This window comes from Tachyglossus aculeatus, chromosome 4 (assembly GCF_015852505.1).
Source record: "Tachyglossus aculeatus isolate mTacAcu1 chromosome 4, mTacAcu1.pri, whole genome shotgun sequence".
Classification (NCBI taxonomy): domain Eukaryota; kingdom Metazoa; phylum Chordata; class Mammalia; order Monotremata; family Tachyglossidae; genus Tachyglossus; species Tachyglossus aculeatus.
Genome location: NC_052069.1, coordinates 101,344,013 through 101,360,140, shown reverse-complemented (window position 1 = coordinate 101,360,140; position 16,128 = coordinate 101,344,013). Strand labels below are relative to the sequence as shown.

The following is a 16,128-nucleotide window of genomic DNA, read 5'->3' as shown; positions in this document are numbered from 1 at the left end:
CCACATCACTTCTCTGTGCCTGTTAACTCAGCTGTAAAATGGAGATTTAAGGCTGGGGGCCCCACGTGGGAGAGGGATGATATTCAACTTGTACTTCCCAAGCGCTTAGTACAGTGCTCTGCACACAGTAAGCGCTCAATAAATACGATTGATTGATTCAACCTGATTGGCTTATATCTACCCCAGCACTTAACCAATACCATTTTTTTAAAAAAAGTAGCTCACCTCCTCCAGGAGGCCTTCCCAGACTGAGCCCCCTCCTTCCTCTCCCCCTCGTCCCCCTCTCCATCCCCCCATCTTACCTCCTTCCCTTCCCCACAGCACCTGTATATATGTTTGTACATATTTATTACTCTATTTTACTTGTACATATCTATTCTATTTCTTTTATTTTGTTAGTATGTTTTTTTTTTTCCTCTGTCTCCCCCTTTTAGACTGTGAGCCCAATGTTGGGTAGGGACTGTCTCTATACGTTGCCAATTTGTACTTCCCAAGTGCTTAGTACAGTGCTCTGCACCTAGTAAGCGCTCAATAAATATGATTGATTGATTGAAGTACCACCTGTATCCTCGTAGACATTCACCCAGGTACTAATAATGATGGTATTTGTTAAGTGCTCACTATGTTCTAAGCGCTGGAGTAGACACAGGGTGACCAGGTTGTCCCATATGGGGCTCACAAGCTTAATCCCTATTTTACAGATGGGGTAACAGGCACAGAGCAGTTAAGTGACTTGCCCAAAGTCACACAGCTGATGTGGCGGAGCTGGGATTAGAACCCACGACCTCTGACTCCCACTGCCCGGGCTTTTTCCACTAAGCCACGCTGCCCTTCGCCTGGGGACCCCGGAGTAGCAGCAGGTCAGCGGGTGGTCAGTCGCACCCAAAGAGCCCCAAGGTGCCTCTCCCATTCTCCCCCCGTCTCCTACCTTTGCTGCCGCTCCATCTGCTGCTCTGGGATGCTGGAGAGGTGTCCAGTGGGGGCAGGAATTGCTTCCCAAAGGCTTTTAGCAGGGAATTCCAGCCCCCATGGCACGCTCTCCCTCCCCACCACCACTGGTCCCTGCAAGCCAGAGCAGGAGTTGGACTGCTTGGCAGCCTTGGCCAGATCTCACCGCTGCTGCCTCCTTCCCTCCCTCCCTCAGTGGCACTCGCCCAGCAAGTAGCCCACGCTAGCACATGCACAAATGGCTCAAATAGTCTCTGTGCGGGCCTATACCCACTGAAAGAATCGTAGATGTTGTTCTTACGTGCGCTGGTTTGACCGAGAAAATCCTTAAGAGTAGGCCCATGCCTGCGAAGAGACGAAAATGCTCAGCGCGCTCTGCCTCCTGGAATTCTGCAATGCTGAAATAGGGAGCTTCCGCGCCCCAAGCAGGATGTGGTAGTCCAGACGTTAGAGCTGCAGAACTTTGACTAGAAAAATCGGGAAAGGTCGTTTTACGGTCACTGAAAGTCCCGCTTGAATTTCAGATTTTTATTGTAAGGAAAACTGGTGGGCAGAGGGGAGGTTCGCACAGTTTTTAATGCTGAATGCGTCACAAGAGGAAGACTGAATTAGTTACATTGCAGAAAGGATACGTAAATAAAAAATAATTAAAAATGGAAGCTTCAGGCTCTGAACCTGTTTTGCTAAGTGAGTTTGTGGAAGACTGACAGTAGTGTAAGAAAAGGAGTCCTCTGTTAGAAGAACAGACAGCTGAACGAAAGAGGAATTAATTGGGATGACACTTCACAAAAAATACATTCTATACTGAAGAGGCATTTCACTAGAGTCTCCTCATCCAGCACAATTTTTTTTTTAAAAAAAACCTTAGAAATGAAGATTCTTAGTGGAAAAAGCAGACGAGGTTCTTAGCATTAGCCAAGAATGATATATATCGATCATTCAAATATATGCCATTCCAGGAATAACAGTCTTTAGGACAATATTTGTGACTGGATAAGCCAGAGCAAGAGACTGCAGACGCTGTTGGTCAGTGACCTGTGGATTGAGTTGTGTGCCCTGAAGAAATCCTTCATTCTTACACTGAAAATCTTGCCCACATTCTCACCAGTGGTACATGTGTCTCTGTGATTAACAGGTTTAGAGCCTGCTCTGAGATAAAAAAAAAGACGACAGACAATAAACAAGGCAGTCGTAATTTGGTATCGTTCTGTGATCGCCGTCCTAAACTGAGTTAAGGCAGAACGAACCAGGAACTGTACTACCCGGAGCGCTTAGTACAGTGCTCTGCACCCTGTAAGCACTCAATAAATACCATTGATTGATTACTCACACCAATGTAAGCGCTTTCAATTCATCACCCTAGAATTAAAAATGTTTCAGTCATTAAGATTAGAAAAATGATCCTAAACTCTTCATTTCCAGGAAGCTGTTTTAGCCCAGATCTAAAGAAGGAAGACCAGGTGCATCACTCAGCCCAGAAAGCTTCTCTTCTTCCTCCTACAACGTGAGTCATCTATTCATTACCTTGCACCTCTGAAGACACAGGCAGCTATATATACACTAATGCTAGGTATAAGTTTTTAATAGTCAGTATTTCAGTGTTTATTCCAGTTTACTAATCTCTAGGAAGCTGTCAAATAGGAAAGCCAACTGAGCTATGCTTAAAATGGTCTACTTATAAACATTCAGATATCATTTTCTTCCACACCCCTCTGCTTCCTCCACATTTTTTTTTTTTAACCTGATTCGGATTCCAGAAACATTATGCATCCCCCACCCAAAGAATGGCGTACCATACGAGCCTGGAAAAGACGATCCTGTTTATTAAAAGGAACGGTGAGCGAATTTTTGTTCTGCTTCTGTTTTAGGAATTTGATCATGTCAGAAAATCTCTTTCGGGTATGTAGATGGAATCAAGCTGTGAAAAAAGCTGGTACCCCCTTCTTTTTGCTTTTGATTGTATGTACTGCGTAATGTAGTTAAGCCAGCAAATGGCTGCTTCACACTCCTCATCCAAACGGTCTTCTGCATCAGCAGCAGCCGTCTTAATCTCCAGCAGATATGGCTCTTAATTTTGGTCAGAAAGGCAGGCCCATTGGCTTTTGTATGTCCCAACCACCTGAACGATGGTAGGGATCCAGGAACCAGAAGAAACGGCAAAAGTGGATTTTTCTTTCCTGGCTGCTGTTGGCAGCTAGAGTACAGTTGGTTGTTCAGGCCCCCACCGGTCCTGGGCCATGGGGAGCCAATTTCCCCCCCATTCCCTCCCTTCCCGCCCCGCAAATGGTACAAGCAGTTTGTTTTGCTCCGGGCTAGGCGTCACTGCTGTCCTGATTTCTTCTCCTTCTGGAAGCTAAAGCTGGTTCTTCTGCTTAGTTTTCTTTGTTTCTGAGCTAAGTAGTCAGCTCGGGCGGTACTTGCTCGCGATTCCAGAATATAGTTCACCTAGAAAACAAGATCAGACAACCAAGTCACCCACAAACAGAGGTTTGGGAATCTGCCCTAGCCATCGCAGGGTATTGAGACCGTGAGCCCCAGAGGGGACAGAGACTGTGTCCAACCTGATTTGTTTATAACCCCCCCAGCGCTTACTACAGTGTTTGACACATAGTAAATGCTTAACAAATACCACATACTATTATCCTTCACTGTTGGCCCCAGTGAGTCAATTCCTCACCTCTGCTGGAGGAGAGGTGACATCCAGTAATTGTATCTCTGGAGAAAAACCCAATTCCTGCTTGTGGCAGATATTTTATTGCCTTAGAATGTGGCCGTCCCTGTAATTCTCCCCATCCCAATCCAAGCCCAAATCCATCACCTTCCCTCCACAACCAGAAAAACTAGCAACATTAGGTGGCCTCCCACCTTCCCAGGGTTCCCGGGCAAACTTCCACACAACTCTTGGGATGGGGAGGGAGGGGTTTTTAAACTCCAACTGAAATCATTGCTTCCCCACAGTCAATCCCAAGACTAGGGGATTGGACTGAGTGAAGCCGCTCAGCACTGCGTGTGAATGAATTGGTCAAGTCAGAGCCCAGTGCCCAGGCCTTCTTAAAAACAATCAATCAAGCGTATTTATTGAGCACTTACTGTGTGCAGAGCACTGTACTAAGCGCTTGGGAAGTACAAGTTGGCAACATATAGAGACGGTTCCTACCTAACAGTGGGCTCACAGTCTAGAAGGGGGAGACAGAGAACAAAACCAAACATACTAACAAAATCAAATAAATAGAATAGATATGTACAAGTAAAATAAGAGTAATAAATATGTACAAACATATATACAGGTGCTGTGGGGAAGGGAAGGAGGTAAGATGGGGGATGGAGAGGGGGACGAGGGGGAGAGGAAGGAAGGGGCTCAGTCTGGGAAGGCCTCCTGGTGGAAGTGAGCTCTCACTAGGGTCATGAAGGGAACAATTTTTTAAAAAAAACAACTTTCTTTAAAAAAAATCATGGTATTTGTTAAGCACTGACTATGTGCCAGGCACTGTACTGGCTGGGGTAGATACAAGCTAGTCAGGTTGGACATGGCTTATGTCCCCTGTGGGACTCTGTCTTAATCCCTCATTCTACAGATGAGTAAACTGAGTCCCAGAGAAGTGAAGTGACTTGCCCAAGGTCACACAGCAGAGAAGTGGCAGAGCTGGGAGTAGAACCCAGGTCCTTCTGACTTCCGGGCCTGTGCTCTGTTCGCTAGGCCGTGCTGCTTCTCTGCTGCTTCTCCTGTCCCCGCACACCTCCCTGCCCACCTGCTGCCACACCAGGCCATCTGAGGCCTGCGGCAATCAATCAATCGTATTTACTGAGCGCTTACTGTGTGCAGAGCACTGTACTAAGCGCTTGGGAAGTACAAGTCGGCAACACAGAGAGACAGTCCCTACCCAACAGCGGGCTCACAGTCTAGAAGGGGGAGACCGAGAACAAAACCAAACATACTAACAAAATAAAATAAATAGAATAGATATGTACAAGATAAATGGAGTAATAAATATGTACAAACATATATACATATATACAGGCAAGAAGGCAGCCGCTTTCTCTCTCTCCCTCTCTCTCCCTCCCTCCACCTCCCCAGTCCCCATCAGGTCACAACTTGGCAGGGGAAAAAAAAAAAATTGGCCCCACCTTAATCAAGGAAACCAGCCCCCTGCTCAGAAACATTTTTTCAGGCTCCCGATATGTTCAAGGGCACCTCAGCTGAAATCCAGGCTGAAGCAGACCGAAATCCCAGAGAGGCCGCAGCTCTGAACTCTCACAGCTGATTCCAGGGGAAGGTCACAGCGCTTTGCTGACTTTCCAGTCCCCGAATCGCGGTTGCAACTCTTCCCGATCTGCCTCCTTCCAACCTTTCTGCTTCTGATAAGCTCCGTTAGTGGGAACTGAAACATGGTTTTGGAGGGCAGAAGGGTTTCTAACATTGGCCCCCGTCAACTGGACGCTCGCTGGCCAATTTGCCAACCGAGGGTACTAAATCACAGGGAAACCCCAACCCTGGCCTGATGATCTTGTGCCCCCCATTAACAGGCTGCGGCACCTCGCTTTACCAGCCTTCACTGGGTTCATTCTTTGATGAGACTGTTTGCCTTCTCAGCTAATCTAGCACCGTCGATGAATTTTGGCACATATTACGTGATGAAAGTCTTTTTAAATGCTATTTAACAAGCCTTCTATTTTCTAAATTTATTATCTTTGGTGCTTTTGTGATAATCACATAGATAATTTTAATGGAAGATTAATGTAAGAATTTGAAGTTAAAAATGCCCTTTGGTCTACCATTAGCTGGTTAATATGCTGTGGTTTAAAACTGGCACAATTTTATGCCCTGTAGAGTGTTTCACTTTCATCGCATTTTACAGCTTAAGGCATAAAAATATAGGGAGTTTTCATGGTCAATAAAGCCACAGCCTTCATCACTCGATCATGAAAAGAACCCAATTTGAAAAGTCCGATGATGTCTCTAAAGCTTGTTTTCAAAGCCCATAGAATTACTTACCAAAAAAGGGTTTATCTCAATTACTAGACATGATAAAACCACATAAATAAAGAACAATTGAATGAAAAATGAATATGTTCCCAAACATCTTGCTATTCCTGGTATCTTCTAACCATCTTTTATCCCCCTATTTGTTCAAACTGTGGATTCACATTTTTGTCAAAGCTTAGGGGTCAGGAGTACTGTATATATATATATTTTTTTTGTGTGTGTGTGTGTGTGTGTGTGGTGTGTGTGTCAGAGGCTTTTTTTGTGACACCAACTTTTAGTGGGAGAATTTTAGACAGGCAGAAATTCGGTTAAAAAGTAAGGGGACCAAGGTGCCATTTATCAGCTAATGAATTGTTTAAAGCTGAGAAAAGAACTGTCTATCATCTGGGGGTGGCAGACAAAACTTAATTTTTCAATGGCTATAAAAACCACAGATGGTAGAAAATTTTAATTTTCCAAAGGATTACTCCGACTAAACTTGCATGCAGCAACTATTTGTGAAATCAAAGAGAGGAAATAACTATGAAAATAAAAATTACCTTTTTTGGACTCAGAAACCTTGTAAGTAAGCACTGTGCTGAAAGATAATTTTGTCCAAACAAAATGATTTCCATCTGCTAGGTCTTCTACAATCTCATAGTGAAGCCCTAAACCTGCGTTTTGGCAATCTATGAGATCCCAACACAGAATTATAACTTTTTAGAGTCCTCCTGAAGTGCTATTTTAACACAGTCCTAAAATACACAACGAAGAGGTAACAGACTATTTAACTAATCCCTGAGAACTTCTATGCGAAAATTCCCATGAATTTAAAGAAAGGGAAAGTACGGCCAGTTGTGCCACAGCAAACATTTTCAGTATGCACTTCAGAGAGAACACTGTTGAGGAATTAAGGGACATTTTTCCAACAACGCGGGTCTGTCTAAAAAAGCGGGATGCAGCGTTGGAAGAAATTGGTTATATGTATATATGTTTGTACATATTTATTACTCTATTTTACCTGTACATATCTATTCTATTTTATTTTGTTAGTATGTTTGGTTTTGTTCTCTGTCTCCCCCTTTTAGACTGTGAGCCCACTGTTGGGTAGGGACTGTCTCTATATTTTGCCAACTTGTACTTCCCAAGCGCTTAGTACAGTGCTCTGCGCACAGTAAGCGCTCAATAAATACAATTGATTGATTGATTGATTGATTGGTTTTGCATATGTGTGGAGCACTGGACGTACGGTGAATACTACAGTGTAATTTTTCATCAGTCTCCCCTCCCTGCCCACCGGCTTTACACATGAACTGACTCCTTCGACAGAGTGAGTGCAGTCTATTACCAGGATCTCAAAGTTCTTCATTGCTGAAAACTGAATTCATATCTGTCGTACCAAAACACTTACAAAATCAGCCCAAGTGTTCCTAGTAAGGAGAACTCATGGTCACATATGAGAGTGTCGAAGTGACAAGAGTGTCAGACTATGCTTGCTCTTTTTTTTTTATGGTATTTGTTAAATGCTTACTACGTGTCAGGCACTCTACTAAGCACTAGGGTATAATACCAATTTATCAGGTTGGACACAGTTCAAGTCCCCCATGAGGCTCACAGTCTTAATCCCCACTTTACAGATGAGATAATTGAGGCACAGAGGTGTTAAGTGACTTGCTCAAGGTCACACAGCCAACGAGTGGCAGAGCCAGGATGAGAACCCAAGTTTTTCTGGCTCCCAGGCTTGGGCTCTTTCCACAAGGCCATGCTGATTCTCAATTTATGAGAGAAGTGCAAAGAGAGGAATTAAAGTGGGGAATGGGTGATGGCACCACATCCTGAAAAGAGCTCTGGCCCTCAGTTACTTCATCTGTAAAATGGGGCTGAAGGCTGTGAGCCCCTTGTGGGACAGATACTGTGTCCAACCCAATTTGTTTGTATCTACCCCAGTGCTTAGTACAGTGCCTGGCACATAGTAAATTCTTAACAGGTACCACAATTTTTATTATTATTTCTATCATTTGTGTGAGAGCCCTGAGGGGCACCCACCACGGAACTTATGTTCATTACAGAGTGCGTCCTAGAACTGGAGACAGGGACAGTCCCTGGCATAATCTTGGATACAGCTAAGCTTGCAATAAGTAAAATAGAAAAGCTTGGGCTACAACAAAAGTTTTTCCACGTGTTTGAAAAGAGCCAACAACCTCAAGTTAGTCAATTTTATCTGCTTTGATAGCTGATGCACAAGCAAGGGCAGAAGACTCAGGCTCCTACAAGGTAAATGGGGGCAAATCAGTCTGATGGGATCCTAAAGCTGTGGAGATTTAAGAAGGAACAGAACACCAACCTTCAGCACGATTTCATTGATGGTAGCAGCGTCGGATTCGAAGTAGAGGTGTTTGTAGTCGTGATTGCTAAGATATGTAAGTTTAAATATTGCATGACCTGAAAAGAAAGGAAAGAAACAAGGGTTCAGAACAGCTCTGAAGAGTTCTTGCAAAGCTTTAGAGTCCGGGGAAGGGAAAAAAAAACCCTGTAAGCCACCCATCCCAGATGGCCATCTCGGTGAAGCATCTGCCCAACAGACGGACGCAACAAGAAAGGGATCAAATGCCCGTGCCACTTCCCCTGAACTCTTCCCCCGGCCCTGGCCCGGCCCACCCCAACCAGGAAACACAGAAAACCATTAAATGGCCAGTTAGGTCCTGCTCAGCCTTGGAGCAGGGGAGGTGAAATTGCTGTTAGAATCGCTTCAAGAAACTAGCCATGGCAAAGGCACTGCAGGCTGGCGATCTTCGGGGTTTTTTTATATTTAAAGTAAAAAAAACCCACCACCAATTAACCCCCGATTTCTTTTCCTGTTAAATAACATCACCGTGAGCACAAAGAGGAGAGACGCCGACAGTAATTATTCATACATTACCGAACCCCGTGGGAGCGGTCTCGTTCCCCACTTGGGCATCAAAATCTAGAGTTCTGTAATGCTATTTCCTCCTGGCAGGGAAACAGCAAATGCTTGAACAACCTCCTTCATGAGAGGACTTTTTATCAAGCTGAGTGGCTTAATCGTCCCACGGCCCCTCTGAGGTGGAAGCAACTTCGGGGAGCCTGTGGGCAAAGATGAGCGACCCGACTGGAGGAAATAACAGTGAGTCCCGTTCTCTTGGGGCTTAAGTTCAGAGTATATGAGGTCCTTTAGAAGGACCGGAGACCCTTGCAAACTCTAGGCAGCCAGTGAAAGCAGGTATCAATCAATCAATCAATCAATCGTATTTATTGAGCACTTACTGTGTGCAGAGCACTGTACTAAGCGCTTGGGAAGTACAAGTTGGCAACAAATAGAGACAGTCCCTACCCAACAGTGGGCTCACAGTCTAAAAGCAGGTATGTCCAACTGGGGCAGTTATACATTTGAACAGAGTCATATACTTAAAAAGCTACTAATTATGAACAGCCTTTGTAAAATTATTAGCTCCTTAATAGTAAGCAGCGCCGGTTTGGGAGTCAGAGGTTTGGGCTCTAATCCCAGCTCTGCCACTTGTCAGCTATGTGACTTTGTGCAAGTCACTTCACTTCTCTGTGCCTCAGTTACCTCACCTGTAAAATGGGGATTAAGACTGAGCCCCACGTGGGACAACCTAATTACCTTGCATTTACCCCCGCGCTTAGAACAGCGCTTGGCACATAGTAAATGCTTAACAAATACCATCATTATTATTGTAATTACAGTCTCTTTATACAGTGTCTTGCAGATATATGGGCAAGGCTTCGATGGGGACATGGTAAGTGGCCACGATCAGATGTAAAAAGGGAGAGACGTGGTGGCAGAGAGATCCCAAAATGAAACAGAGCAGCCCCAAGAGAGAAACAGATGCAGTCACACAGAAATAGATGACATGACACAAAGAAAGAGAAATTAATTATGGTATTTAAGGGCTTACTCTGTGCCAAGCACTGTACTAGTGCTGCGATTAGGTAAGACAAGATCCTCAGGTTGGACACAGGGGCTCACAGGCTAAGTAGGAGGGAAAACAGATATAGAACCCCTGATTTTAGAGTCGGGGAAACTGAGGCCCGGAGAAGGGAACCTCAGACTTTTCACCAGGCCGTGCTGCTTCTCTACAACATAGCAAGGGAACAGAGAAGTACAAAAAGCAGCACACAAAAGGGAAAGATCCAAGTAAACAGACCTGCCCACAAAGCTCCCCGAACGTACCTCGCACCCACCCGTAATCAGGATATCATCTCAGGCTTTAGAAAAAAAATGGGCTCGTGGAAAACCCGGCCCTTTGGAATCCCCCTCATCAAGAAAGAGTTTGAAGAAATAAACACTCCCAAAACTAATCTGTGCACATTATGGTCAAGGGACTTCAGTCCCCAAAATACACGTATCCATCACGTTCACGACTTCAGACCCCAAATTCGGCGAATACTCTCATATTTAGTTTCTCCAGTAATTCTCCTGATATCTGTATGTTGGAAAATCATGCAGAGTAGCCAAAATTATTGATGATGTATCAGTCAAGAAACTTACTGCCTTTCCCCAGAGATAACTTGTTGGAGACCTTATTTACATTAGTTCATTCTTCATTTCTCTAAAAATAAACTGATGTGTTATAATTTTGTGGCAAGCAAATTTCTAATTAGCCCTCTTTATTTTACTCTGGTTTGTGAATCAAATGCTGTTATAATATACTAATTGTGACTGTTAACCCTTTACTGAAAAAATAACCAATCGTTCTTTTTTAAAAATCCTTTGGGTCACCTGGCAAATTAAACATTGGTGGTAATAAATGCAAAACTTCATTACTCTAGGTTATTCAAGATGTTACAAGAGTCATTACGGGTTTCTCAAAAGGAACCAGATTTCAGTGTTTTTACCACGCTTTAAGGGCAGGGAAATGCAGTCTAAAGTGACAAAATACCACCATGAAAGTTACGATTTTTGCGATATTACCGATCCGAACGCTCACACTAACACATTTGTAGGATATGGTATCAACAAAGCAGAAGAAGCTATCGAAGATAATGTTGCAGTTAAGAACCCAAAGGGACCATTTCACTGGGAATACTAGCTACTGAAGCCGTTTAGTGCTTTGCAGCACTGAATGCCCAATGCCGCTCTCGAGATTACCGGCACGATCACTGAGTCAGCCGAGGCGGGAATCCCAAGAGCTCACATCTATTTTATCCCTCTGTCTCGTGGCAGGAATGGACTTAAAAAAGTTCCCCAATTTAGCCATCTACTTCTTTCTTCAGAAATCTCCTCCTTTCCTGTTCCCGAAACTATTTCCTTTGAAACTGGACAGGAGACTTTGGAAATGTTCTTATGCACGACAGAAGGGGAGGGACAGGGGAGGGGGTGGGAGAAAGGGAGAAAATAACAAAATGAGTAATTCCAGCAAAACTTCACTTCAAATTTGCCAAGGCAACCTGTATCTTTCTACTAAAAGCCAAGAGAAAAGGTTTGCCAATCCAAATTTAAATCACAGAGGAAGTGAATTTGAGAAAAGCCATAGGAGAGAGTATTAAATAGCTCACCACCCTTTCATCCAGGGCTTAAAGCTTTGATGTGAGGGAGCATTCATTTTCACTATAGATCCAGCCTTTAAGCCCCAAGTGATAACAGAAAATACAATGGTGAAACATTAAAGGAGTGAAATTTACATTTAAGAGGAATCAGGGATGAGGTATCTCTATGTTTACATCAACACCTTCACACCGGATTGGTCTGACCTGGGTGGCTTGGACCTCTTCTGCCCTTGAGCTTGAACTGAACCCTGGTTTCCCAAGCAGCAGTCCCAGAAAGAGGGAATATACTAGAGATGGAGAGTGAGAGGGAAGCTGAGAAGACGGCTGGAATGTGGGTAGTGGGGTGAGGGAAGCATGAGTACGAGATCCAAAGGCGGGGGCGAAGACAAATCCATTTTAAATCTGTAACATGAAAAACAAAAATGGAAAACCGTCTTGAGCAGTCGAATTCCTAATTTCCTACTGACTCAACAATGCAGAAGCAGCAACAACTGTCGAAAATAACTTTATATATACAAATGGAACGCGTCCGTTACTCTGGCTTTCCTCTCCCTGCTGGTACTCTTGGAGAAGTTAAGAGAACAAACGTTGGCTCCTACATACCAACTATGATCTACACCAGTGTTCTCCAGTCCCAGATGGGAAAACCGGGGACAGTGAAGGTCAACAATACTGCTCAATCTTTCTTGACTCCCGTGCCCCTTGCTCACGCCAGACTTTTAACTCCATCTTCAAATCCCTTGCCATCTCCCTTTTGCCCCATCTTCCTCTCCCTTGCCCCTAATGGCCTTGTCACCTATTTCATCAAAACATCTGACATGATCTCCCTGAAATCTCCCAAAAGGTCCCATTTTCCTCCGGCCCCTTCTTCAACTCTCCCTTCCTTCCCAGCAGTTTCTCAAGAGATCTTAACTTTTACCCCCAACCTGCACCTCTGATACCATGAATCGTATTTATTGAGCGCTTACTGTGCGAGAACACTGTACAAGGCGCTTGGGAGAGCACAATAAAGGAGTTGATAGACAGGTTCCCCGCCCACAATTAACTTACAGTCTAGAGGGAAGACAGACATTAATACAAAATCCTCTCGACTCTGCTCATGGGCAGGGCACATGTCTACCAACTCGGTTATAATGTACTCTCCCAAGCGCTTGGTACCGTGCTCTTCATTCATTCAATCATATTTATCGAGCACTTTGCACAGAGCACTGTACTACGCATTTGGTTAAGTACAATACAGCAATAGAAGAGACAACACACAGTAAGTGCTCCATAAATATAACTGACTGATAAATATATTACAGATATGTACCTAAGTGCTGTGGGACTGAGGGTGGGTTGGATGAAGGGTGCAAATCCAAATGCAAGGGCAACGCAGAAGGGAGTGGGAGAAGAGGAAATGAGGGCTGAGTTAGGGAAGGTCTCTTGGAGAAGAGGTGCTTTTAATAAATAAGGCTTTGAAGGTGGGGAGAGTGATGGTCTGTTGGCTATGAAGAGAGGGTACTCCAAGCCAGAGGCAGGATGAAGAGCTAGATGAGGTACTGTGAGGAGAATGGAGTTGGAGGAGCGAAATGTGAGGGCTGGAAATCAGGAAAGGCAGCCTGATGAGGTAATCAGGAAATCAGCAAGCCAAGACAGTTGTGGGCAAGCTGATTAAAACATTTAAAACCTACGATAAAGAGTTTTGGTTTTATGCAGAGATGGATGGGTGACTGCTGGGGGTTCTTGAGGAGTAGGGAGATGCGGACTGAACAGTTCTGTAGAATAATGATTAGGGCAGCAGAGTGAAGCATGGATTGAAGTTGGAAGAGACCGGAGGCAGAGAGGTCAACAAGGAGGTTGATGCAGTAATCATGGCAGGATAGGATAAGTGCTTGGATTAATGTGGTGGCAGATTGGATGGTGAGGAAAGGGTGAAGTTTAGCGATGTGAAGGTTGAACTGACAGGATTTGGTAACAGATTGAATATATGAGTTGAATGAGAGAAACAAGTCAAGGATAATGCCACGGTCACAGGCCTGTGAGACACGGAGGATGACGGTGCTGTCTACGGTGATGACAAAGTCACGGGGAGGACAGGGTTTGGGTGAGAAGATCAGTTTTGACCTCCTTGCCTCTTGTGTCCCCTCTCAAGTCCAGATCTCGCTCTTCTGCCCCAATCATTTTTCTACAAAAGCGTTCAGGACATGTTTCCGCACTCCTCAAGAAACTCCAGTGGTTGGCCATCCACCTCCACATCAAAAAGACACTCCTCACCCCTGGCTTTAAAGCACTCAATCAACTCACGCGGTATCTCCCTGATATCCGGCTAACATATAACCCAGCCCCACCTACTCAATGGACCTCAAACTCGTCTGCCTCACTGCTGACCCCTTTCATTCATTCAATCATATTTGCTGAGCGCAGAGCAGTGTACTAAGCGCTTGGAAAGTACAATTCAGCAACAGATAGAGACAATTCCTACCCAACAATGGGCTAGAAGGGGAGGGAGGAAGACATCAAAACAAGTAAACAGACATCAATAGCATCCATATAAATGGAATTATAGATATATACACATCATTAATAAAATAAATAATAAATATGTACGTATATACACACATGCTGTAGGGTGGGGAGGGGTTAAAGCGGAGGGAGTTGGGGTGATGGGGAGGGGAGGAGGAGCAGAGGAAAAGGGAGGCTTAGTCTGGGAAGGCCTCCTGGAAGAGGTGAGCTTTCAGTAGGGCTTTGAAGGGGGGGAAGTGTGCTAGTTTGGCAGACACTCCAGGCCAGAGGCAGGACGTGGGCCAGGGGTCGACGACGAGACAGGCGAGAACGTGGCACAGTGAAAAGGTTAGCACCAGAGGAGCGGAGTGTGCGGGCTGGGCTGTAGAAGGAGAAAAGGGAGGTGAGGTAGGAGGGGGCGAGGTGATGGAGAGCTTTAGAAGCCAATATCAGCCATGGCAAATGATTTAGAGAACAAAAAGTCAAGCCAACTTTTCCAAAGAGATCTCATTTACAAGAGTAGGTTTATGCTCTGTCTTTATCATACTGCACCTTGAATAAATATCGCTTGTTGAAACGATCAGCGAGCAGTTCTTTCATTATCTGAGATGCACTTCTCAACATCTACCCTGAGGTGCGGATTCCAATTCCCCACAGGTACTAAAATGCACCGGGTTATTTCAATCCTACTTTTCTTTTGAAAAATCATCCTTGATCATTCAACGATCAATAGTCATTTCAATAGTTTCGGCGCTCTAAATAAATGAAGTACTTGTACTGAGTGACTTTGAACATTTAGGTCTCCACACTGGACGGCTTCTACATATGTTTATGTGGCAGCATTGCCCCCGGGACATGAGCTTCAGAGGATGTAGGCTATGACATCATGGCATAAAAAGCACTGAATGGCAAGCACCTTTCAAGTGGTTATATTTGTGGCCCTAAAGGGAATGTAACACTAAGAACCGATTTTGGAGCATTCTCACAGCATGCTCACTGCAATTTTTTTTAAGAAATTACAGATTTGAGGTTAAAAGATTAGAGCTACGCTAAACAAGACAGATCTAGATGTCGTCTAACAAGGTGGCAATTAACGTCTGCTCTATAATTCCCTCATCCCACAGCACTTACGTACATATCTTTAAATTATACATTATAAATTATTTATTTAGTCATATTATTGTGTCTTTCCCTCTAGACTGTAAGCTCGTTATGGTCAGGGAAGGTGTCCGCTAAATACTGTTGTACTGTACTCTCCCAAGCGCTTAGTCCAGTGCTCTGCACATAGTAAGTGCTCAATAAATACCACTGATTGACTGATTGATCTGTACCCCCTGAAAAATGAAAATGGAATCTTCTTCAGAGAAGGAACCCATCAGCCTTGCTGAAGTACAGGTACTTGAGCTCCTAAACTAGAATTTAGCCAGGAAGGAGCCCCTTCCTTCCTCTCCCCCTCGTCCCCCTCTCCATCCCCCCCATCTTACCTCCTTCCCTTCCCCACAGCACCTGTGTATATGTTTGTACATATTTATTACTCTATTTATTTTACTTGTACATATCTATTCTATTTATTTTATTTTGTTAGTATGTTTGGTTTTGTTCTCCGTCTCCCCCTTTAAGACTGTAAACCCACTGTTGGGTAGGGACTGTCTCTATATGTTGCCAACTTGTTCTTCCCAAGCGCTTAGTACAGTGCTCTGCACACAGTAAGCGCTCAAGAAATACGATTGATTGATTGAATTTATCTCCTGGAGTGTTAATTATAAGTAGAGAGGGCAGATGGCATAACTTGAACTGTCAAACCTATCAGCCCAAGATCAATCGTATTTATTGAGCACTTACTGTGTGCAGAGCACTGTACTAAGCGCTTGGGAAGTACAAGTTGGCAACATGTACTTGTATTTACAAGATGTAAATGAACCCAACAGAACAAAATAACCAGCCCAGGAAGCATCATTTCAAGGCCCTGGCATTCCAAAAGCAGGGACCTCAGGCGGATTGGTTGGTAAGAAATTGGGCTTTTGGGCCCCACTTTTGTAAATGACCAAGTAACTTTGGAGCTTTCTTACTGTGCCCTTCGTATGAAGTGACTGCATTGTTTCCTTATTCCCATTCATTTATTCAATCGTATGTATTGAGCGCTTACTGTGTGCAGAGCACTGTACTAAGTGCTTGGGAAGTACAAGTTGGTAACATGTAGAGAC

At 44.3% G+C, this 16,128-nt stretch overlaps 1 protein-coding gene across 2 annotated transcripts in view; it reads right to left on the bottom strand.

Annotated features, from left to right (window-relative positions):
* Nucleotides 1–2,753: 2,753 nt before the first annotated feature.
* The window catches only part of MAPKAP1 (MAPK associated protein 1), a 221,033-nt gene continuing 207,658 nt past the window's right edge, over nucleotides 2,754–16,128 (bottom strand). For both annotated transcript variants that reach the window (XM_038745168.1, XM_038745169.1), the window contains exons 11-12: nucleotides 8,256–8,353; nucleotides 2,754–3,393 (exon numbers count right to left, since the gene is read on the bottom strand). In XM_038745168.1, the coding sequence (XP_038601096.1) occupies nucleotides 3,268–3,393; nucleotides 8,256–8,353 (224 nt within the window). In that variant the 3' untranslated portion in view covers nucleotides 2,754–3,267. The remainder of the gene's footprint in view (nucleotides 3,394–8,255; nucleotides 8,354–16,128) is intronic.